General features: G+C 45.3%; 1 protein-coding gene across 4 annotated transcripts in view; it reads right to left on the reverse strand.

The window, feature by feature from the left end:
* ICA1 (islet cell autoantigen 1) overlaps window positions 1-23556 on the reverse strand; it is a 369010-nt gene that overhangs the window by 156416 nt on the left and 189038 nt on the right. For 2 of the 4 annotated variants that reach the window (XM_085630893.1, XM_085630895.1), the window contains exons 8-10: window positions 12185-12276; window positions 9634-9683; window positions 7836-7877 (exon numbers count right to left, since the gene is read on the reverse strand). In XM_085630893.1, the coding sequence (XP_085487019.1) occupies window positions 7836-7877; window positions 9634-9683; window positions 12185-12276 (184 nt within the window). The remainder of the gene's footprint in view (window positions 1-7835; window positions 7878-9633; window positions 9684-12184; window positions 12277-23556) is intronic. The other 2 variants (XM_085630894.1, XM_085630896.1) reach the window with 1 other exon arrangement.

Consider the following 23556-nt stretch of genomic DNA (forward strand, 5'->3'; position numbering starts at 1 on the left):
GGGCTAAGATGGCTTTCAGTTCAAGTTAACGCATCTCTGTTTCAAGTCTGGCAAGCTGTGCGCAAACTGCACGGAGCACTCCAGTCTGCTTTGCTATACAGGAACCACTTAATACCACCTTGAACCCCTCCCAAACCGAAGTCAGAGATTTGGTGTTTTGGATGAAATGCTCTATAATACTAGTCCAAATTTCATCTCTGAATACTGAGTTGCGAAGGGCGCACGCAAGGAAGAACCAAGTGTACACTGCAATGGCGGCAATCAGCTGCTCCTGGGAGTGGGTGCCTATGTCGCTGGACCGGTCTAGATGATTGTGTAATACCACATTAAAATTTCCACCCCACAGTAATTTTGCGGGTCTCATCCTGTGTATCTGTAACCATGTGTCAACTAATAAATCGGGGCAATCAACATTCGGTCCATATACGGATGCCAGTGTAAGAAGCTGACCCCCGCCGTGTACCACGGATAACAACATACATGCCCTGTGTGTTGTGCAGGGATGTGTGAGAACATCACTGTAGGCTTTAATGGAGAAGTATAGCAACCCCTCACGTATAACCGGAGTATACAGTTGTATGCATTTCTGCAGGCCCCCCTGTATGTAGTAGAGTGTGTTTTGCATTGGACAGGTGGAGTTCCTGGAAATAACAGATGTCAAAGTATCTATGGAGATAAGTGAAGACCAGACAAGCATTACCCTAATCATTTAGACCACAGATGTTCCATATAAGGCACTGCAGAGTGGTAATCCCAAGGGGCATTGATGTATGAATTGCCATTAGTGAGTGTGCATTGGGTGAATGGGGATACCAAGTAGTCAGTGATGCATATGGTGAGCAAGGTGCTTTGCAGAGACAAACAGAAGAAAACCAACAACGAGCCCCCCCACCCACCCTAACTGGTTGAACCATCCACTCCCATCCCTCCCAAAAATACTTCCAATCGTGAGTAACAAGGAAATGCATCCTTTGGGGCACCACTAGGCCTCGTGAACATCCCAGTGGTGGTGGGCTGGGTGGCAGAGTGAGAAAGAGTGGGCGGCATCTCAGGGTTATGTGGTCCCAACTTAACCAATGTTATATGTTCAAGCTGGTGCCAGGTGTAGGCCGGTGGTTTCCCACGGCCCATTGAGGCTTGATAGAGGGAGGACAGAGATCTTCAGGATGCCGAAGGGAAGCCAAACCAGATGCATCGCGGCGTTGCCCAGAGGCGTCAAAAATGTCAGTGTGTCACTGCAAGAGCACAATCATTCAACGCTGTTGAGATCGCCATACTGGGATGCCTCAGGTGGAGGTGAGGGTGTGGGGGATTGTGGGGTACGTGGGATGAAACACGCTCCCTGGGATGTCATGAGTTTGCGAGATAACTTCAAAGAGACCTAAGGGTCGGTGAAAAGATGCAGTTTGCCATTCAGTGGGATATGCAGTTTGGCCAAAGTATTGCGTCTATCAGCCTTGCGGAGGAGACACTTAGGAAGCAGAAACTCCCAGTAATTAGCCTGAAAAATTCAAATATAGCGAGATTAATTCCCTTGGTTTTGCACCTCCCGGCGGTCCAGAGGCAGCGGCAGAAACTTATCTTGGTCTTCGTAGTTGAGTAAGTGAGCAACTATCAGCTGAGTGGGAGCCCCAGGAGGTGGGTAGGGGCCCAACGGACAATGCACCAGCTCGACTGAAGATAGGTGGTCTCAAAACAGGAAACATAGCATGGTTTCGATGTAGGTGTCCATTTTATCTATTGCCGTAGACTCAGGAGGCTGAATATGCAGAAATTATTCTACCTAGACCTGGCTTCCAGGTATTTGTTTTTGTTCATGGTTGGCTCTAGTACTTTTTCCATCAATAAAAGATATTCACTGGTGTCACTATGGGCGTTCTCCAACTCTGATAACCACGTCTCAATCTGGTCAAGGCGTCCACTATGCTTGCCTAGCTCCACCTTCATCTGATCTAACCTGGTGGTGTCGATTTTTGCAGCAATAATGTTGAGGCTTTGTTTAAGGTTGGTAAACATGCTTTTAGTGTCCTGATCCGCTGGGGTGACCGGTCTATCAATGTCATCATGGAGCCGGGCCTCTGACCGCTCCCTCAGGCTTTGGGGCTCTCCTGGAAAACAAGATAACTTTTAAATTGCCTAGAGTCTGGTTTATCCATCTGAGAGGAGGGAAGAGAGTTTGCAGTAGGTTTGCCTAGGCAGCAGGCAGTGATCAGTCTGGCTACTAGCTGAAGTACCAGGTGTGTTCCGCCTCACCCAAACAACAAGGGGAACATAAGCAGACCAAGGCCCCACAAGGCTGTCCAATAGAACACCAAGGCAAAGTTACAGTTCCCAGGGCAGGCCAGCCGGTCCCATTCCGCTCGCTCCCACTAATTTGCCCTCTGACCAGGCAGCCAAGCGATGGGCACCCTGTGCAGCTAGGAGCACAAGTAGCGTCCTTTCTTAAATCTTTGCACTTCCGCGGTCTGCTGCAAACACTTCCAGCAGCCGCAGTGCCCCAAGGACTCAAACGTTCCAGAGACGGGACAGAGCTGGTCTGCCCTGGTCAGGGCTCACAGCCAGCCCAGAAAGGTGGCAGCACAGCGAGCAGGCCACATCTCATTCTCCACCTGCGCAGCCCTGAAACCTAGATACCCGGGGAGTCCAGGTAGGTGTTGCTTGGGTGGATCCCCCAGCATTGTCTTACCCAGAATCCCCCGCAAACCTCAAATTTAGCTGTAAACAAAAATCTAATTTTTCCACTTTTCTGTGTAGGAAAGTTGTGGAATCACCGGGGTGACAAGTTTCCCACCACACAGCGTTTCCCCCAGATCCCCCGATAAAAATGGTACCTCACTTGTGATGGTGGGCAAGTACCCGTGGAAGGAAAACGTACAGTGGAGACATCAAAATTATCTACCACAAAACGACCTGGTTTTGCAAGAGGAGTACCTGTATTTTTGGTCCTCGCTTGGCGGCCATCTTTTGAAATCTACCAAACCCACAAATTTCTGAAAACTAGTTAACCGGGGTAGTCCAGGGAGGTGTGATTTACATGGATCCCTTAATATTTTCCTGTCGCATTTGACATGCGTGGTGCCTACAGAGAGGTGCCACCTCAGTCTGCGGACGTCAGTTCCTTTTCGCAACTTTCCACGTCAGTAGCACAGAGCCATGGAGAACACAGACCACTGGTATGGAAAGCTAGGGACCTAGAGGGGGAAACCCCTGTCCCTATAAATCCGTTCTCAGAGTGGGGTGAATGGGTGGAAGCGTAGAAAATAGGCAGTGTGATGGCTTGGCCTACATGAAAGGGAATGACTACTTTCGGTAGAAAGGAAACCCTAGTTCATAGAACCAGCTTTTATGGGTAGATTTACAGGTATGGAGGCTTGGATGACAAAGCATGAAGCTCACTGAACCTCCGGGCAAAGTTATTGCCACCAGGAAGGCAGTTCTGATGGTAAGGTGCATGAGAGGAGAGTTGTGCAGGGGCTCAAAGGGAGCACACATCAAGAACATCAGGACGGGATTAAGGTCCCAATGAGGCATGATAAAAGGAGAAGGTGGAAACATAGGTTGTAAATCTTTCAAGAACCTATGTAAAATAGGGGATTTGAAGAGGGATGGCTAGTCAAGTAACCGCAGAAAGACAGACATAGCAGCACGTTAACCCTTTAAGGTGCCCAGAGCAGGGACCTGCTGGGTAAGAATAAAGATAAGAATCTGAGAACGAGGAGCAGAAAGGGAGCCAACCTGCTATGCCACACACTAGCCACAACAGCAGGCGTATACTGTGTTGGTGGAGGGACACCTGACTGCCAGAATAACATTGCAGACTTCAGGTGGAAGGTCAAAAGCTGTCAACTGTCACCGCTCAATGTCAACCTAAGAAGGCAGAGAGTTAACAGCTTCAGGTGGAGAACCCTCTACTACTGCTGCAACAGACGATCCTCCCAAAGGGCAGCCTGATTGGAGGACTGATGGCTATGCTCAATACCTCGGGAATCCAAACTTTCAGAGTCCAGTCTAGAGCAACAAGGAAGACTGGTGCCCAGTTGTTCCTGATCATCTTGAGAACTCTGGGCAGGAGTGGTATGGGCAGAAAGGCGTACACGAGGCCTGAGCTACACTCGAGATTAAAAGCATCTCCAAGTGAGAGCCGGCTTGGAAACTCATGGGAGTAGACTACTGCACTTACTCAGCGGTGGCGAGAACTAACCAAGGCTTTCTCCACTGCTGAAAGAGACCCTGTACCACCTCTGGATGGAGATTCCATTCATGACGCAAAGATGCTGAGTTGGTCTGCCCTGGCATTCAGAGAGCCCGCCAGGTGCTGAACCACCAGCGAAATGCCCTACTGTTCCAGCCATCGCCAGAGATGCTGGGTCTCCTGACAAAGGGTCCAGGACCCCACCTTATCCTGCTTGTTGCAGTACCACATGGCAGTGGTGATGTCTGAACACCTACACTAGCCTTCCCTTGATGGAGGATAAAAAGGCTTTTAATGCCAGCTGGATCACTTGGAGCTCCGGAAGGTTGACGTGCAGTTCCCTCCGAGATCTAGACCATGTCCGAGAGATTTCCATGATACCGAGCCCACTGGAAGTTCAGGTCCCACTGCATAGCCCACATATGCCCATGGGCAGGTGTCACAAGCAGGATGTAGGAGGCATTGAGGCCCAGCAGATTCAGAGTCAGTCTCACCGAAATCTAGGATAGAGGCCGAAACATCAGTATCATAGCCTGAACTGGACTCACAGTTCAGGAGGATAGGCCTGAAACTGAACTGTGTCCAGAACATCTCCAATAAAAAGGAGAATCTGAGAGAGCGTCAGGTGTGACTTCAAAACATTGATAGTGAACCCCAGTGCCTGCAAGAGGTCCATTGTAGTCTGGAGGTGGAAACAACAGCCTGGCATGAGCCCGCCTTCAGCAACCAGTCATCGAGATAGGGGAAGACTGGCACCCCTGATCTCCACAGATTAGGTGTAGCCACCGCCATCACCTTGGTGAACACCCGAGGGGCACAGGTGAGGCCAAAAGGGAGCACAGTGAACTGAAAGTGCTTTTGGCCAACCGTGAACCGCAGATAATGCCTTTGTGCAGGCAGGACAGAAATGTGGAAATAGGAGCCCTGCAAGTCCAATGCTACCATCAAGTTTCACGGGTCCAGGACAGACTTGAGTAAACGTGAACATTTTGAACTTCTTTTTGAGAAAGGAATTGAGATCGCACAGGTTTAGGATAGGACGAAGACCTCTGTCCTTCTTGGGTACCAGAAAGTAGCATGAATAGCAACCACAACCCTACTTCTAGCGTCAGCACCCTCTCTACGGCCCCCTTGGCCAAGCGAGCCATCACTTCCTGACGGAGCAGAGAAAGACGGTCCTCAAGCCTACGGCATGGTTGGGGGGAGGTAGTCTTGAGGTAGAGGGTGTAGCCCCTCCGGACAATCTGCAAAACCCATCGGTCTGAGGTGATCCTGCACCAGTGGTGTAAGTGATGGTTGATCCTGCCGCCCACTGGGGGTCCATGACAAGGGGGCAGACTATAAGGGCTTGGAGGCTGCGACTGCAAGGGTGGTGGAGAGCCCCGACCGCTGGCTGCCCGACCTACTAAGTCTGTGCATACTGCATCCTTGGCCACACAGAGGCTGTAAGCTTGCACGCCGCGGTGGCTAGGCGGGTACAGATATGGACAGAAGCCCCTGCCGTGGCCACAAAAGGAGGATTGTGGGTGACGAGGGTCCATGGAAATGCCCAAGGACCTGGCCCTAGCTCTGCTGTCTTTAAAGCGCTCCACTGCTGAATCCGCCTTTTTCTCTAAAGAGACTGGAGCATCAAAGGGCATCTCCATAAGCGAGTCTAGGACATTCCCCAGTAAAGCTAGTAGTCCTCAACCAGGCATGCGTCATAAGGCCACTGTCGATAAAACCATTCCATCAGTGACTTGGTGGTGTCCATTCCACAATGTTTGGTGAACTTGGCTCCATCTCTCCCATCAGCAACCGCCTGGGAGATGACGGCACGTGCCTCCTCAGGGACACCCCTGGCCGAATCACCTCCATCAAGATGTTAGTCTTGATCGCAACAGAGGTTAAGGTCCAGGACCTCGGCCGCCTACTCATCACCATTGCAAAGGATGCACCCTCCTCCATAGACACGGTAGGGGAAGAAAGCATACCAGTGTCTGGAGAAGTGTCCAGTTCGCTGGCTTCCACCAAATCCTCACACCAGTCCACATTAGGGTCAAAGGGCCGGTATTCTTTAGGGTCCAGTGGCACCCTCCCAATTCTCCTGAGAGTCCTAGCCCATAACAATAGGGCTCAAAGTCTGGCCTGTAATGCATGGCTTCAGTCAGCACCTGAGTGGACATTCGGCTCCATGTCGGAGATCAGAATAAGGATGGCGCTGCGAGCACGATCGGCGCCGGTCCAGATCCATTCGTGGATCCAAGCGGCCCCACTGGCACCTGGGCTGAAACCAATGGTGTGGATCTGGTACGGGCCCCCTCTCTAACCTGCGGGGCCCAAAAGTGCATCGGCAGGAGCGGTCTGCTCAAATATGAGGTGCATGGTCTCAAAACTCTTTAAGCTGAGCGGGGGTCGCATCGGAAACTCAGGGAAGCACAGAGCAGACTCAGGGGCTGGCTCAACCGCGGAGCCATGCCTCGAATGCGGACGCTCCCTCATTTCGTTGCCCTTAGGACGAGGTGAAGATGAAGACCTCCTCGACTTCTTGCTCTTCTTCTTCCCATGGAACTTTACCCGAGCAGCCGATTACTTAGGAGTGCAATGACGATTTCAGGCTCCGCGATGGCTCCCGGGACCTTCCTCTCAACAGGGAATAAGACAGTTTAAACCGGTTATTTATTTACTGCATGTTAAATGAGGGCAATAGTTAATCTATACCCCTTTCATTATTTTCTTCTAAGAGTCAGAGCCTTAGTTCAGCATAAGTTACATGACAATAGACCAGATTCAGGAGGTTGACTCCAGATTTATCAAGTCAAGAATGGCTTTATTTTAACTGTATAGCGCCTGAAATGCCTCTGCTTCAATAGGAGTCAATGTAGGAAATACAGTGCCCCAATAGGTAATTTCAAAATCTCCAACTTTTCTGTTCTAAAATTTTGGCCTGCATGTGATAATAACTACAACAAAGTGGTGGAGGTAAATTGTTATTTACCCATCATCCAGTTAGGTTACTACTGGCAAGGATTTGCATAATCTCCTTGCAGGGCCATATTGTAAACACTGTTAAAAGTGCTTAGAGGGTTCCTCTCATTGGAGGATAGAATCGTGCATTGCCTACTAACCTGTCCAAATGTAGGTGGTATATGCCTTTATGAAGGATTTTAATGTGTAAACTTATGGTATACCCAAAGGTATGGGCTACACATTTGACTTTCAAGTTTCAGGGCAGTATTTGTAATTTTTTCAGGCAGTGCCCATTCAAAAAGAGAAACTATTTGTGCAAATCGAATGCATGGCAGTTTCTAATGTACAGAGACTAAGTTTAAAAGTAAATATGTACAGTTAAAAAAAAAGAAAGAAAGCTGTGTCAATTTCTAAGTGCTGGTGTGAGCTGTTCATTGACTTTTTTGTGCATAGATTTGCATCATATCGAACAGCACACAATGCTTTTCTGCTCTTCACAAGAATAGGAAAAAATAAAACTCCTATGCTTTGTCAAATTGACTTTCAATTGTCACAGTATATTATTTGCTCTGGCTGTGCAGGCAAGTGGATTATTTTCAAATCAGTATTACTAATATGTCAACATAAATGTAATGGATACTATTATAAACCTATAGAGAAGCAACAAACGGACCCTAACTATCTGGAACCATACCATGTCCTTTTGTGTCTGATAAGCTGTTCTGATCGTGGTTCCCTGTAACAGAAAGAAAATACAAATAAAATATGACTGGTCTGTTTTTATATATGAAATAAGTAATTACTTATTAGTGCCTGTGATGCCTCAAGAGCTGTTTCAAGCTAGTTCACATGAACACAAACATTGGCAGGCCATGGCTCATGCAAGCAGTATCAGACAGCATGTAATCTACCATGGTGTAGCTCCAATCAAGTTTAAAAGTTTTCTTGCAGAACTTCATCAGAACTTGGAGACTACATTGAATATCACAGATAGGGTTGTGATCTGTCAAATAAGACTGCCAATAGTTGCGCTAAATGGTTCCGTGAGAGGTTGTGATATGGCTGGTGGCTTTGGCTACTGATGGTAATTGAAGAGACCAAGTGACTGAAATAATTAACTGAACGTGGGTGCCACATTGTCATAACCAAGCCATGATCAACACTGACAAATGTAATCAATAACCTAGAGGCATACAGGGCCTTTAATGCTCTGACAAAGTTGTTGCATAAGTCAACATATCATGCTTCTTTCAATAGAATGCAAGAAATCAACTCTGAGAATATGTGTGAAGTGAATGTCTGAAGAGGGAGAGACTACATTTGCAGGAAAGGATCAATAGTTTGAGAACCTGTAAACAGCCCACCTACAGTGATCTAATTTCACAGGCAAGGGAACCTCTCCACCCTATCTCATCTCCATTCCCCAGCAGCAGAGGAGCTGTGGCATCAACCTGCAAGCTCCATCCTGTGCAATGCGCTGCTCTTCTCACACTCTGTTTTTCAGTTCTAACTTTTCTTGTCAAAGTTTGCCGTGCACCCCACACCCCCAAAATGCAATTGCTGGTGAGCAAGTCTGTCTTCCACTTCCATCTTCCTGTGTTTGTTTCTTTATCCATAGCATTTAAATATCACCCAAAGGCCTGCTATGGACCAACAACCAACAAAAGAACAGCACTGGAAGGAGCCAGGATACACATAGCAAACAGCTAGATGTTCACTTCTGTCAAAATATTGGTGGTATCCAAATTTGTCAAATAAAAAAAAAATTAAAGCAGATGTGCATGGACAGCACACACAAGGTTGTTCGTGTGCTATAAAAAAGTAGCAGCTAAAAGGACTACGTTTTTCAATATGAAATCCATTTATCCAAGCCATGAAAGGAACAATGTGGAGGGGAGAGGACCATAAACATTGTGTACTCTAAAGCAGCACTTCTAAACCTGGGGTAGGGACACCAAATCATGGGGTCTGACGGTTTGGAAAATTAATTAATATTATAAGATTAATCAAATATTTATACATAAAAAAACAAGATATAAAATAGTACAACGTTCTGTAAATGTGAAAGAATTCAAAACTGAAGGCTAAAAATTAAGTTGGTATATTTTGCTTGATTTGAATGAATGAATATTAGCCTTATAAAGAGCAAACTTTGCTCAAAGGCGTCAAGGCGCTACAGAAAGGGCCATCAGACAGGAATACACATAAGGTCACACTGAAAAACTGGTAAAGAGCAAAGTCTTCATGGCTTTGCAGAAGAGAGAGTGAGACACTGGTCCAGAAATTGAAGAAGGGAGTGAATTCCAGAGGATAGTAGTGGCGACGGAGAAGGCTCTACCCTGCCCCCCCCCCCCATCTGACTCTCTTGAACCTGGGAACTAGCAACAGATTTTTTAATCTAAAGTTGAATTAATAATTATAAATCAGAAACTTAGTTTGAGGATACTCCTAAATTAGGTGACCTTAATTTAGCATTTTCGAATGACACATACCCAATATGCTGGATTCATCTTTATGGTCTTCATCGTCTAATGAAATCAACCTGGAAATCATAAAGCAAGAAAATAATTTCAAACTTATGAACTAAACTATTTCTAAATAAATACTTTTTCAAAAACCTTCAAGCTCAATGGTGACATTCAGAACAGTTTTCAACCTTATATACAATGTCTGAATTTCTAATTTAAACTTAAAAATAAAGTTTGTGGTGTTAAAATTTAGGAAAGGACCTAAAGAAAGAAAAGGAACTGAAGCTAGCTATATTCCACATAACCCATATACCAATGATTGTATCAAAAAATATGATATTTAATGTTAAATAAACAAAAAACATTACATACATTAATAGTGGCGCTAATATAGTTACACAGACAGTGTTATAATTATAAACAGTGACAAGTGTAAACACATGGGTAGTGGCTGAGGTAAAATACAAACAGGTTTCAAAATAAAACAAAAATACACAATTGTGTCCTCTTTCATTTAGGCCACACTACTGGCGTAGACTAGGTTTCGACCCAAGGGTACTTTAAGGGTCATCATCAGGCCAAAAACCTCATATCAAAGAGCGTCCACTGTTTTTCAAATAAATCTCAATGAATATGAGCACTAATTCCACATAAGTTGTGCATCAGACACTTAAATTTGAAGAAATATCTGTCGGTATGTCTGAAAGGGATACTCACAGGGGTATCCTCTGTTTCAAATTTTATGAGGATATATACCAAAGATGGCTGTCAAAACAAGATCAGTATTCAACTGGTGGAAGTCCCATGTGGCAATTTAATTCAGGGGATCAAGGACGGTACCAGCATTTATGTGAAAATCTTAAATGCGCCTCGTCCCAGCGGCAGACCGACTCAGAAGAAAATAACGCCTGAAGTCCCTGAATTAAAAACAGTGGACGCTCCTTGATATGATGTTTTTGTCCTGATGATGACCCTTACAGTACCCTTGGGTCGATACGTCGTTGACGCCAGTAGTGCGGCCTAAATGAAATAAGACAATTGTTGTATTGTGTATTTTTGTTTTATTTTGAAACATGTTTGTATTGTACCTCAGCCACTACCCATGTGTTTACACTTGTCACGGTTTACAATTATAACACTGTCCGTGTAACTATATTAGCGCCACTAATAATGTATGTAATATGTAATATGTTTTTTGTTTAATTAACATTAAATATCAGTTTTTTTATAGAATCATTGGTATATGGGTTATGTGGAATATAGCTAACTTCAGTTCCTTTTCTTTCTTTAGGTCCTTTCCTAATTTTTAACAACAAACTTTATTTTTTAAGTTTGGCTCTTGAACCATTGTTTGGATTATAGTGTCTATTAGCCCAGGTTCTTGTTTTAGGGTTGCCCTTGTTGTAAAACTGCATTTCTAATTTAGCATCACTTTCTAAATCAAAACATGCCCAGAACAATGTATTTCTGAAAGTTTTCCCTCATTAAAAAAGTAGAACATATAGCTAATATGAAACATTTAATTTGCTACCTGAAACTGCAGGCATTTAATACTGCGAGGCACTGAACTGAAAGCTGATAAATGATACCACATATGCAGAGTGTGATGCACAATCCCCTGCATTAATTTACAAAGGACACTCAAGGCAAGTCAATTTCAGAAATATATGAAAGACCTAGACCCTTTCCAGTGAGACATACATTTCTAACGCGTAAAGTTTCTTCCTAAGAACGATTATTTTCTTGAATTATATCACTCAAAAGATAGGCATAATCCTAAAGAACCAATTCATCACCTCACTCAATAAATGTTTATTTCCAGGCGAGAGTGTATCCATAAACATTTCTTTCTTAATTTCCTAAGTGAAACATTCACAAAAGGCAGCCTGGTGCTAAGAAAATAAATAAAAATGTTGGCAACCACCATGAGATAGAGGCAGGGACTGAAGTGCTGGTGAGCAACTGAGGGAGGCATCTTAAGGTGTTATTTTAAAACCTCCTAGTTAGTCAGTACCTGAGTTTATCGGGAAAAGCATTCTACAATTTGAGGCCCACCACAGGAAAAGCTCGTCTAACACACCCAACGTAATCAAATGTGTAGAACTAATTAGTGGCCAGCAGCCCAGTATTCATCATCAAAAAGTAAAAGAATATGCTGATTGAATTAAGCTATGAATTTCACTTACATTTGTATGCTACCTAATTAGGGACACATGTCTTCTATGGGTGGACCTTCAAAAGAGTCATTTAATGAATGTCACAATAGATACCTCAGCTGACGTCATCAAATAAACCAACATTCTGTAATTGCTTATGGTGTGCTATTGTTAAACATAAAAATATGAGGCAAATATGTATATTTTTCCTTCTCTGCACCGGATGGCTACTTTAATGTGCAAAATAAGTTATCCTGAGCACTGTAACCATCATTGACTCATTAAAAAGGTCCGTGGTTATTTATGCAAGGTTTCCTCAGTGTTTCCTGTGTTTATTAATCAAAGTGTTTTGGGGTTGTAGTGCATTACTGCTTTATGGATTTACATATTTTATTCTATGACACCAAAGAACGACTTACTCATCATCATCTTTGTTGGTGCTTTCATCTGATATGATTTTCTCATGGTGTTCTGACTGCTCAGCTAATTTATTCACAGGGTCTTGTAACGTCTTCATAAATATATACATAAAAAACAATTAGAGGACTCAAAGAAAAGAGAAAGAAACATTAAAATTACATTTGGCAGAAAAAGTTATATAATAATTTTGTAACACTTCAACATGCATAACTCAGTCCACAACCTTCCATTCATGAAAAAAAAAAAAAAAAAAAACAGTCCCCAACCTTTTAGAAATGTTTTCAGACAATTCAAAACTTCAATATGACAATGGTTCTAATCTAGAATATAGAATACACAGACATGCCACTAATTATTAGCTAAGCAACCATATCTCTCTCTCAATGGATTCCTCATAACATCAAAGGTGACATTATCATTATCATCAATTACTTAACCGATGTGGCTGCAGTTCTACTGACATACAGAACATAGGTTCTCTATGGTAAGAGTCAATAAGCAACAATTATCAAACTAAACTGGTTGTACATCAATAACGAAAATAAAAAGTCAACCTTCGCTAGTAGGAAACATTTACTGATCTGAAAAAAGTGCCTGTGCTCAAGTGATCACCCAGTGAAAAAATGAAAATACGGTTCAGTCAGTAAATTAAAATGGTAATGAACATGTTGTTCATTAAATACTTACATTGCTTCTACACTGCTTCTACACAGTTGGTAAGACAGTGAATGGAAAAATCCAGAACAGTTCAAATTGCCATGTTAGAGGACCACGTTTTACCCCATTTTGTTAGCGCGTCATCAACAGGACTATGAGTCATTTGTTGAAGCAGGGAGCCAATTAGGAGTTGTTTAGACATAAAACATTTCCCGAATAATTGCAAGGGATAGGTGGCTGGAAGAGTCACTTAGTGGCATACTCACGGCATCACAAACAAATAAAAGAATCCCCACAGAGAGTGGCCTATAAAATATTAAACCATCACACAGTGTGTTACGTCATGGCAGGAAGCTGCTGCGTGCATCTGCGTCCTGATGCACTGAACTGAGAGATGGAACATGGAAAGGAATACGTGTCATTTTGACTTCGGTCCCAGGTGACCTTTAATAAGGACAATCTCTGTTCCGGTTTAGCACTTCTACTGACAGACAAAATTACGCAGTCAACAAGGTAAAACAGAGGCGAAGTGATACACTTCCAATGACAGGTAGAAGATCTACAAATGATTACTTGGAGATAAAATGCCATCATGTGCTGTTGTATGACTAAAAAAAGGGTGGACATATTCATGCAAATAAAAAAAATAAAAAAGCAAAAAAAAACCCACAATTTAAAAGACGACGAAGGAACTGGGCAGAAGGCACGCCATCCCCTGCACCCAGTGATCACATCCCAAGGCCTGCGTGTACTACAATGTACATGCATGGATCAAAGTCATGCCTTGTACAGCATGCAGAGAATTACAAAGGGAACTGCACAGGATATGGTAGTGGGCCATATTCTTGACATTGCAGGCACGGGTATTGGGCACAGAGCATCACTAATAGACCCAGTGATGGGCCAAACCATGTGAGCACTCAGAAGACAGGATGGACACAGGCCATGACCGAAGACCATGCACTTCAGCCAGTAGCTGCAGTGGTGGCAGCAGTTGCCTAGAGGGAGTGAGCTACTACATGTTCAACACACTCCTGTTCCTCACTGCTAATCTCCCGATGCGTCTCCGGGAGCAACCTCTTCTAACGAGACTGTCCTGATTTTAAAAATTGTTTATTTTACCTCCATTTCCCGCGCTCTCCGCTCTTGGATCCTGACTCTCAGCCCTGCCCCCACACGCATCCCAGACCGCCGTTGCTGACCGCCCCCTCCTCACCTGCTTCTCGGTGTGGGACGGGCTGGTCTTCCATCTCGGCCGGGTCCGGGCGACGCGTCGCTGTTGGTTGGCTCCTCCACCCCCTGCCACGCCCATTGACCTTTCCCCTCATGTGTCCCTATAACATGGCCACTTGTCCTCGGCAGCGCAGCGGACGAGCGCAGCGGGCGCGACGAAGGCGCGCCTAAGTTAAGCCCGTCTGCGCCCGTCCGCGACAGGCCGGGACCAGGGGCTACACACTCTGCTCCTGTCGTGGTTTATTCAGCTGCCCAGCTTACAGCACTGTCATCCTCACACCCCCTCCCTCTCCCTCTCCTGCAGCTCCTCGATTCCCTTGGTATCCTTTCTTGTTCCCCACCCTACTCGGCACCCACCATCCCCTGCCCGCTCATCCCCCCCCCCTGTTCCCACCTCAGCTTCAGTTCATCTTCTCAATACCCGCTCTGCGGTCAAACATCAGACGGCCCTCTTTAACCTTCTGACCACAGACTCCCCCGACATCCTCTGCCTGACCGAAACATGGTTTTCCTCTGACTCCCTCCCTGACCTTCTGGCCATTCTCCCTGACTCTCATTATGCCCTCCGAGCTGATCGTCCAGCAGGCATAGCCGGTGGTGGAGTGGCGATGCTCATTCGCTCTTCTCTCAAATGCCAACTCCTCTCATACCCTCCTATACCCAATGTCGACTATCTGGTGGCTCGTTCACTTAATCTCTCAGCGCCTTTCACTGTTGTTCTTGTGTATCGTCCCCCCCAACCCATGTCCTCCTTTGTTCCTTCCCTCCAGGACCTCTTGGCAACACTGGTGGTCAATAATTCCTCGGTCCTTCTGCTTGGCGACTTCAATTATTGGCCAGGCGATATCAGGGAAGACTCCTCCTCTAAAGATTTTTCTGCTACCCTCCATTGTCTTAATTTCACACCCTATGTCACAGCTCCCACTCACGTTCAGGGTCATACCCTAGACCAAATATGGTCTACTTGTTCTAATATTTCCTCCCTTCTCATTTCCCCTTGTGTGTGGTCGGATCATTTTAACATCACGTTTTCCATTTTTTTCGGCATGGCCTCTAAGCCCCCACTCCCTAAAAACCTCTTAGCCCGAAACTGGAATTTGATTGACCTTGACGCTCTCACGCGCACACTGGCCTCCTCTGCCCCAGCTCTTAAAGATCTCTCTCTCGATTCCCAAGCTGAGTCCGTTCGCATCTGGCTCGCTTCTTCTTGCGATCTAGTCGCACCGCTCCGAAAAGTAAAAAAGGTTAGTCCCTTTGACGCTCATAAATGGTTCTCTCCTGAGCTTAAAACGCTCAAACTTGATCTCAGGCGGTCGGAACGCCTCTGGAGACGTAACTACAGTCCATCTCGGCGCGTCAAATACAAAACACTTCTTTCGGATTATAAAAAAGCGATCCTCGCAGCAAAAACTTCCTACTTCACTGGAAGAGTGGCTTCAGCTGTCAATAAACCTCGGGAAATTTTTTCCCTGGTTCATACCCTAGCCACCTCTGGTCGCTCCACTTCCGGCCCAGTTCCTTCACAAACCCTTTGCTCCTCACTCAATGATTTCTTCATTGATAAAATCATGAAGATCAAAGCCAACATTCCCTCTGTCTCCCAACCTCGCCTTGTTTCTCCCTTCCCCCTTCCTCTTCCCTCCTTTGCCTCCTTTCCTCCCATATCTTTGGAACTATTTTCTAAACTTCTGGCCAAAGTCAGGTCAGGTTCTCCTGCAGACTGTGCGCCAGCCCGTATCCTTAAAACTCTATTCACCAGCTGTTCTGCCCCCCCCTCTTGCTCTTCTCAACTCTTCTTTGACTTTGGGCTCTGTTCCCTCTTCTTTTAAATCTGCTATTGTTCTTCCCATTCTGAAAAAAACTGGTATGGATCCCTCTCTTCCCTCTAACTTTCGTCCTATTTCCCTACTCCCATATCTTGGCAAAATTCTTGAGGCACATGTCACCTCTTGCCTCTCCTCGTATGCTGAGCAGAATGGCCTTTTGGCATCTCATCAGGCCGGCTTCCGCCCGGGTCATTCCACGGAGGGAGTGGTCCTTGCGGTTCTGGAAGAGCTCAAGGGGAAAGCCGATCTCAACCTTCCCCAAGCCCTGGTCCTCCTCGATCTGTCCGCTGCATTTGACACGGTCGACCACTCCATCTTGCTCGACCATGTCAGATCAGCTGGTATTCGGGGGGTGGCCTTTTCCTGGATAGCATCCTTTCTTCGGGATAGGTCCCAGGCGGTTCATCTTTCTGGCTTTGCGGCCCCCTCCCGCCCGGTCACCTGTGGCGTTCCCCAGGGCTCCTCTCTTTCCCCCTTACTCTTTAATCTTTATATCCAACCCCTTATCACCTCCCTTCTTGAGCTTGGAGTCTCTGTTTATAACTATGCCGATGACCTACAGCTCATTTTTGATTTATCCTCTTCTCCTGTTTCTCTTCCTAAATTTTGTTCCACTTTAGTTTTTATTTCTGAGTGGATGAGCGCTAACCATCTGAAACTCAATCCTGATAAGACGGAACTTGTACTCACTGGTGGTCCCTCTAACCCATGGTCCCCTGCACACTGGCCCCTTTCTTTTGCCCCCCCCCCCCCTCACCGGTCCCTTCGGTCCGTACCCTTGGCATCAAAGTCAGTCATGATCTTTCGATGCATAGTCAGATTAGCTCGGTCGTTTCTTCTGGTTTTTTGTCCCTTCGTCTTATCCGGAAGATCTCTCGGTTTTTTTCCACGGATGCCCTTAAAACCATAGTCCTGGCCCTTGTCATCTCCCGCATTGACTATGGCAATGGCCTGTACGTAGGCATTCCCGCCTCTCAATCTCGCAGACTTCAGGCCATTCAAAACCAAGCTGCTCGCCTCATTCTTTCCCTTCCCAAATCCTCTCACATCACTCCTGCCCTTAAAACCCTTCATTGGCTTCCTGTTCACTTCCGTTCTTTTTTCAAACTGGCCTGCCTAGCCTTTCAGGCCCATTCCCGCTCTGCCCCCTCCTTTATCTCCTCTCTCATCTCTCCCTATGCACCTTGCCGCACTCTTCGCTCTTCTTCTCTCTCTCTCTTACACATTCCTCATTTCCGCAAATCCAGGACCGGAGGCACTCGCTTCTCGGTTTTGGCTCCTCAGCTCTGGAACAGTCTTCCCCTCTCTATTCGCTCCATCCCCATTTACTCCCATTTTCGTAAAGCTTTAAAAACCTTTTTTTTCTCTCAGGCTTTTTCTCCCTAGTCCTTCGGTCCGATTTATGTGAGTCCTGATCAGGTTTCAGCGCCAGGAAGCCGCTTGGCCGCAGTGCGCTTTATCAAATACTTTTTTCATTTTCATTCATTTTTTCTTTTACGTATTTCCTACTGATATCAATTCTGACTTGGACACTGTTTATGGCCGTACAGCATGGCTGTAGGACATGTATGACCAACGTCTATCTATTGCAATTCCTTGTGACTATTGCAGGATTAGGTAATGGGCACAGACCAGGATTTAAGGCGGTAATATTTGCCCAATGTCCACTGAGCATGATCGCAGGCCCGGTTCTGAGGGTGCTGTTCTAAATAGCCATAACCATGTTCTCGGGGTTTCCAAAGCATGGGTAGTAGCGCAAAGCATGGCCCCAATCCAGTGTATACTGTAGCCATTGGCAGCGGACATGATTAAAAGACAACTCTTAGCGCCTAGCGAGTGCGACATCAAAAGGCACTGGGCAAAGGAAATTGCATGAGAAATTCCCTATGTCCAGCATGCTTAGGGCATTTCATGTCAAGTACATAGAGGCCAGGGAACAGGTCATGCCTGCCTGTGGGTGTTGTAGGACACAGGGATGGGTACGGAGCACATCCAACAGCCATGCCCTCAATAAGTACAAGGAGACCATGTGCTGTAGGCAATTCAGTATAGTCCTGTATTAATGAATGTGGTATTGATATAGCCCAACCCGTGGTAAAAGATCGCTGAACAGAGGCCAAGGCAAGGACCTAGTCAATGCATTATTATAAAAGTTAGCTGATTTCTAAGAAGGAAAGTGGATTGTTTCTGCATTATGATGAAATTTCCTTTAAATGGGTGTTTTCAACTCTTCCCTAATTTAGAGCTGGGTTGGGACAATCCTCGTGAATACAGGGTTGTCCTAGACCCTGGGTGCAAAGGGGGAGAAGACCTATTGTCTTTTTTTTTTTTTTAACCTTCTTGGTCTCCAATTTGATAGTGTACATACTGCGGGTCTTCCAAATCATGGTAAACCTTTAAGCAAGATAGGCTGGGGTGCTGGTCCTGATAGTTCTGTAGAGGAGGTCGCTGGTTTTGTAGATGTGGCAGTCGAGGGAAGTCAGTGGAGTTCCATCAGGGTGGGGGTGATGTAGTCATATTTCCTCATACCTATGATGCGAAGTGCTGCTGCATGTATGACAGGCAGTGCAGAGTCTGGGAGTCTAACTGCATGTCTTTGAAGGATGTAGGTATGGAGAGAACAGACGCACATCACATTTCCATGGGAAAAGCACACTACAAAATGTAGTCTTTGAACAGAGAGTCCAACATCAGACCAATGGTGGCACTCGGAGAGGAATGAGGAATAGATGGAGGGTAATCAGATGAAATGGAGCCCTGGAAGTGAAGACATTCTTTGATCCTTTGGAGGAGGAACTGAGCTGGCATTGTGAGCAGTTTGTAGATGTGGACAGAATGGACTACATATTCTACCATGTTTTTATATGAAGAGCAAAGGACTCCAGAACAGCTTTTGCTTTAACACATTTTTATGAAACAGAACTAAACAACTCTGTCAAAAATATTGGATGCAGAAAGAGTGAACTTTTTTGTTTGTTTAATAGACGGGAATTATTCACAGACTGATTTTTCCCTTTCAAGAACCCTACATGTCCCATTCTCAGAATGAACATCCCAGGAACTGAAAAAGAAGACTTCCCTGCACAATACTCTTTGAAGGATTCTAGCCTGCCTGCCCGAGTTTTGGTGAGGGCCATCTCCAACTCAAGACTTTAATCTCTAGAACTAGAAATTTTCTCCTGGTCAAGTGGCACTACCTTTCTCCAGGTCTAATGAAACTATACTCTTTCTGCCCTAATCCAATCCCACCCAAGAAGCATGCTTGCCTTGTGATATTTCTCACCTGAAACTGGAAAGTGTAGAAGGTCCCCGGAGACAGCAGTACCTGTACCTTCTTTATTGAACACAGGAGATCAGATGTAAATGGCCTCCCTTTGTGAAACTGCTCCTCTGTGGCTAGGATTGTGCCCTGTGAACCTAGGGAGATGGCAGGTGTTGTAGAGGAATTAGAGTTGTAACTGGACATTTTGCTGCGTGCCTGAAATTGAATTGTTTGGAGGCTTCCTGCAACCTGAGCCGGTGGGTTGGTGCCCAAGAAGCCTTCCAAAAGGTTTGGAGACTTTTGCAGCCCAAATACAAATATTACAAATATTTTGTAAAAGATGGGGTTTTCAAATATTTCATCTCTAGAAGACCAGGACATCGTAACACGCCTTAACAAAAAATATACTGCCATCCCAGTTATATTTTAGCAGTTTGGCCGATTCAGAGCTTTTGATAGATGTTTGAGACTACTAAAGGACTGCAAAACAGAAGCATACTGATTTGTGGAACTCTGCCCGGCTACAGTTTGCAGCCCTGCTCCACTGAATAATTTTGCAATCTAATTTTTTTTTTTTTTTTTTTTTTTTTAAGAACAAAGGTAACTTTTTGACGTGTCTGTCTGGTACTCATGCAAGGCACGTTGGTGGCAATAGGATGGTCTATGACCTGTAGTTGCTGTCTTACGCTGACTTTTTCCTGGTGCTCATGAAAGGAGCTCCTGGATGTTGTTGATTGTAGTACCCTCATGGACATGGCAATCTCCATACTAACACAGTCATGAAGTCCCCTGACGGAGGAGTAGGATGACATACTGCAGAGACGTCATGTGAAAAATGTCAGACAGGATGATACGATTGAGTGGGCTCAGCTATACTATGGGCAGGCGTTTTTCTTTGGAACGAGAAATTAGAGTGAACATATGCCCTCTTTGCGGTGGAGAGGGGCGCTGGCTGTATTGCATCCTTTTGGATGAGTGTTGTAACCTCTGTAAGAGGAGAATGTAGTCTTGATTGAGGGTAGGACTTTGTGGTGGTTTAGTAGGGTGGTATGGAATTCTAGGCAGTAGTCTTCACGTACGACTGGTAGCACCTACTGATCTGAGGGGATTGTCATCCAGAGGGTGGAAATCCCTTGTTCTCCCAGCCATGGATTTGGATGAACGGCAAGGGTGGTAGGTGGGGGAGGGGGGGAATAAGTGCAGAGTCAGTGCTTGGGAGCAGGGACTCCTTTGCCAGAGCCGTCTCTTCCCCTACCGTTGTCGTGATTCCCTCTTTAGCCTTCCCCCATCGGTAACCCCTGCCTGTCTGGGGCTCATGAAAGGCACTTCCAGGATTTCCCTGACCTGTAGGTGTTGCCTTACACCGACCTTTGCCTGGTGCCTATTAAAGAAGGCCCTTGATGTGGATTGTAGTAATCCTATGACTTGGGAATACCGGTGCATTTCCTGACCTTCATGTAATATTTCGTCCACCAAAGAGATGTTCCCCCATCAGACGGCAAGTTAAGATTTTAAAACCAGAGATGCAAAGTCAAGCATGTCGTGAGCTCAGCATGCTGGTGTTTACACTAAGAGAGTAAGTCTTTACCATGTTTAGGGCACACTGGATATTTTCAACTGGAAATGTTTTTCCCCTTTGCAGATAGTTGCTCATCCATCTTTCTACTGGCTTCATGAAGATGCAGTACATGGACCTACATTTCCTCCCAATTATGTCGGTCATATCTTGAAAGAAAACCTACTGAGTTGGCGATCCGCCACTGGGTAGTTACCGCTACTGCGACTCTTATTAGCAGCATCAATATGCCTATGTTCTTTTATCTGGCAGGACGATGGGGGGGTCGGAGGGACACATGCCCTGCTGCTTGGGTGGATTCCAGCTTACTTACAGTATGTACCCATGAATTACAGGGAATCAGGGGGGGGACTTGCCCTCTAATGAAGATAAGGCCACTGGGAGATGCCTTGAATTTCTGCTCTACTCTTAGTGTAACTGCATTGGCTCCGACGGGATGTTTACAATTCTCCAGGGCTGTCTTGAGTATGCCCTTGAGCATTGGTAGATCCTGAACGTTGTGTTCAGTCTTTGAGAGGGTTTCCACTAAGACCATCTTGGATGACGTGTACCTCAACCATGTGATGTCGAGCGGACTTCGGAATAACTGATATGCATTAGTATCATTGGGGGAAGTGGTGATGGGAGGTTGGATAAGGCTGTAGGTCTAGCTCATCTTGGTCAACGTACTTGTTTCACGGGTCAACCCCAGCTCCTGTGCAGTAAGTTGATCACCGTTTCCCCTCAACATAATGACTCCCTGTGTCAGAAAAAGAGCGGACTGATCCATCTGGAGATTCTAGTGAAGGGAATGACCCAACAAGAGATGGTGGAAAATATAGGCATAGTGGAGGTGGTGGGGGTGAAGCTGATGATTAGGAGGAGTGTTTGGTGAAGAAGGCTGCTGAGGAGGGCTTGTAGCCTTGGGTACTGAGGTACCTTGAAGGCTAGTTCTTACTCAGAAGCAAGCCTCTGTTTCTTGGGAAAACCTGTCTAGTGTCTAGGTGGATAAACAAAAATGGTGCTGTCTAGCCTCCAGTTTTTTTGCTAGCCAGTCGTTCAAGGAGGAGTGAATTGGATTCCTCCCATCTTGGCTTTGAGGGATTTGTACTGGACTTCAAGTACTGCTTCATCAGACATTGGCCCTGAAGGTGGAGCATTGGTGGCCTTCATGGGTGAGGGTGTTGAGATGTGGTGGTGTTTGACCCACTTTCTTAGGATCCTTCTCAACTCTGAAGCCTTATCTCGGTGTCGACCGGAGCCCAAGGAACTGCACCCGATGCGGAGGCTTTTTATTTTTTTTAGTGTTAGAGTCTAGAAGCCTGGCTCCCTCTGGAGTGGTGCTCTGCCTGACCACAAGTGCATTTTGGTGAACAGGACTTTAAAGTTTAACTTGCCGCTTGAGTTGTACACAGCATTTTCCGACCCCTATAAGTCGACTACCTGCATAAACAAACAGCTTCACAGTATTTTACATTTTATCGTCATATTTAGCTGCTATATCTAAGGACATGTTTCTACTAACGTCTGCATAGCACTTGCACTTTATTTGAAATTACATGCTTCTGCAATTAAAGATTACACTGCTGTATTGTACCACCACTGATGCATACAATAGATCAGAGTGACAGCATGTGTATTTTTTGGGATCAAAGATAGTTAACCTGTAAAATCTACATCTTTACTATCTGCCCTGCACAACACTTAGCACTTTGTTTTAGAGTAGAGCATTTTATATACCATTGCAGTAGTTCTAATATAAGGTGCCCATCTGCATAGGCTCCTTTCATCTTGTATGTGCTGCTAAAGGCCATGAAAGGTTTTTACGGTGTCAAAGAAACTTTAGGCTAAAACAGTGCAATTGTTTACATTCTTTTGCTGATTACTGACTGGTAACAAATATGATCCTGTAAAGTAATTTGCCTCCCTTTACTGGCCATTACATTGAGGCTCATCTGCTTATTACCATCCCTTAACCAAGAAACAATCAGGATTGTGTAAGCAGACACACCTGCACTTTATATTGTGGATCATAGGTTTTAGCAACATTTTTAATTAAGAAATAAGTCTTCGACTTGTGAAATCTATTTTAAATAATATTGTTTATACTTGAATGGACATGATTGTCTGAATAAAGCTAAGTATTATATACAGTCTCCGGCCAACATTGGTGTGGACGCCGAAGATGTCCCTTCCAGATCTTCCTTTTCGGAGGTACTTAAAGATCAGGTCTGGGCATTGGCTGGTGTGCCGGTACTCCAAAGGTGCTTCCTCCTCTATCTCGGAGTCAAGGTGGTTTTGTTAGCCAAACATATCTCACATCTCAGCAGATGATGGTCACAGAATATTTAAGTGCACCCAAACCTTTACTGTCTGTAGCTTAAAGTCTTTTTACAGCAAAAGGAAATACAGAACTCACAGGAGGCCTTGTTGTGCTCTGGGGAGAGACAAAGGTTAGAGATACCAACAATTATCAGCCCAAGGGACCTTGACGTTGCACTGTGGGGGGGAAACATGGAAGGGTGTTCATTTCATCAGTTTATACCATCCTGCATTCTGTGGGAGCTGGTTTACAGGAGATCGAGAAAGATTATTATTTTTTTTTTTTTTTAAACCTTTATTCGTGCATATTAAAAGAACAAATACGGGCCTACAACCTTCAGGCCGGCCACGATACGGTTAAGCACTGATACAAACATTACGGCCCCTGTGCTTCAACGGTCAAGGTTAGCAACGATTTATGAAACATACACTGGAGAGATCCTTGACCCCAGGGAAAGGAGAAGTGAAGGTTAATTTTAAAGTTTTCAAAATAAGTTTATCAGGGAAATAGTCAGT

The sequence above is a fragment of the Triturus cristatus genome, chromosome 10 (genome assembly GCF_964204655.1).
Source record: "Triturus cristatus chromosome 10, aTriCri1.1, whole genome shotgun sequence".
Lineage (NCBI taxonomy): Eukaryota > Metazoa > Chordata > Amphibia > Caudata > Salamandridae > Triturus > Triturus cristatus.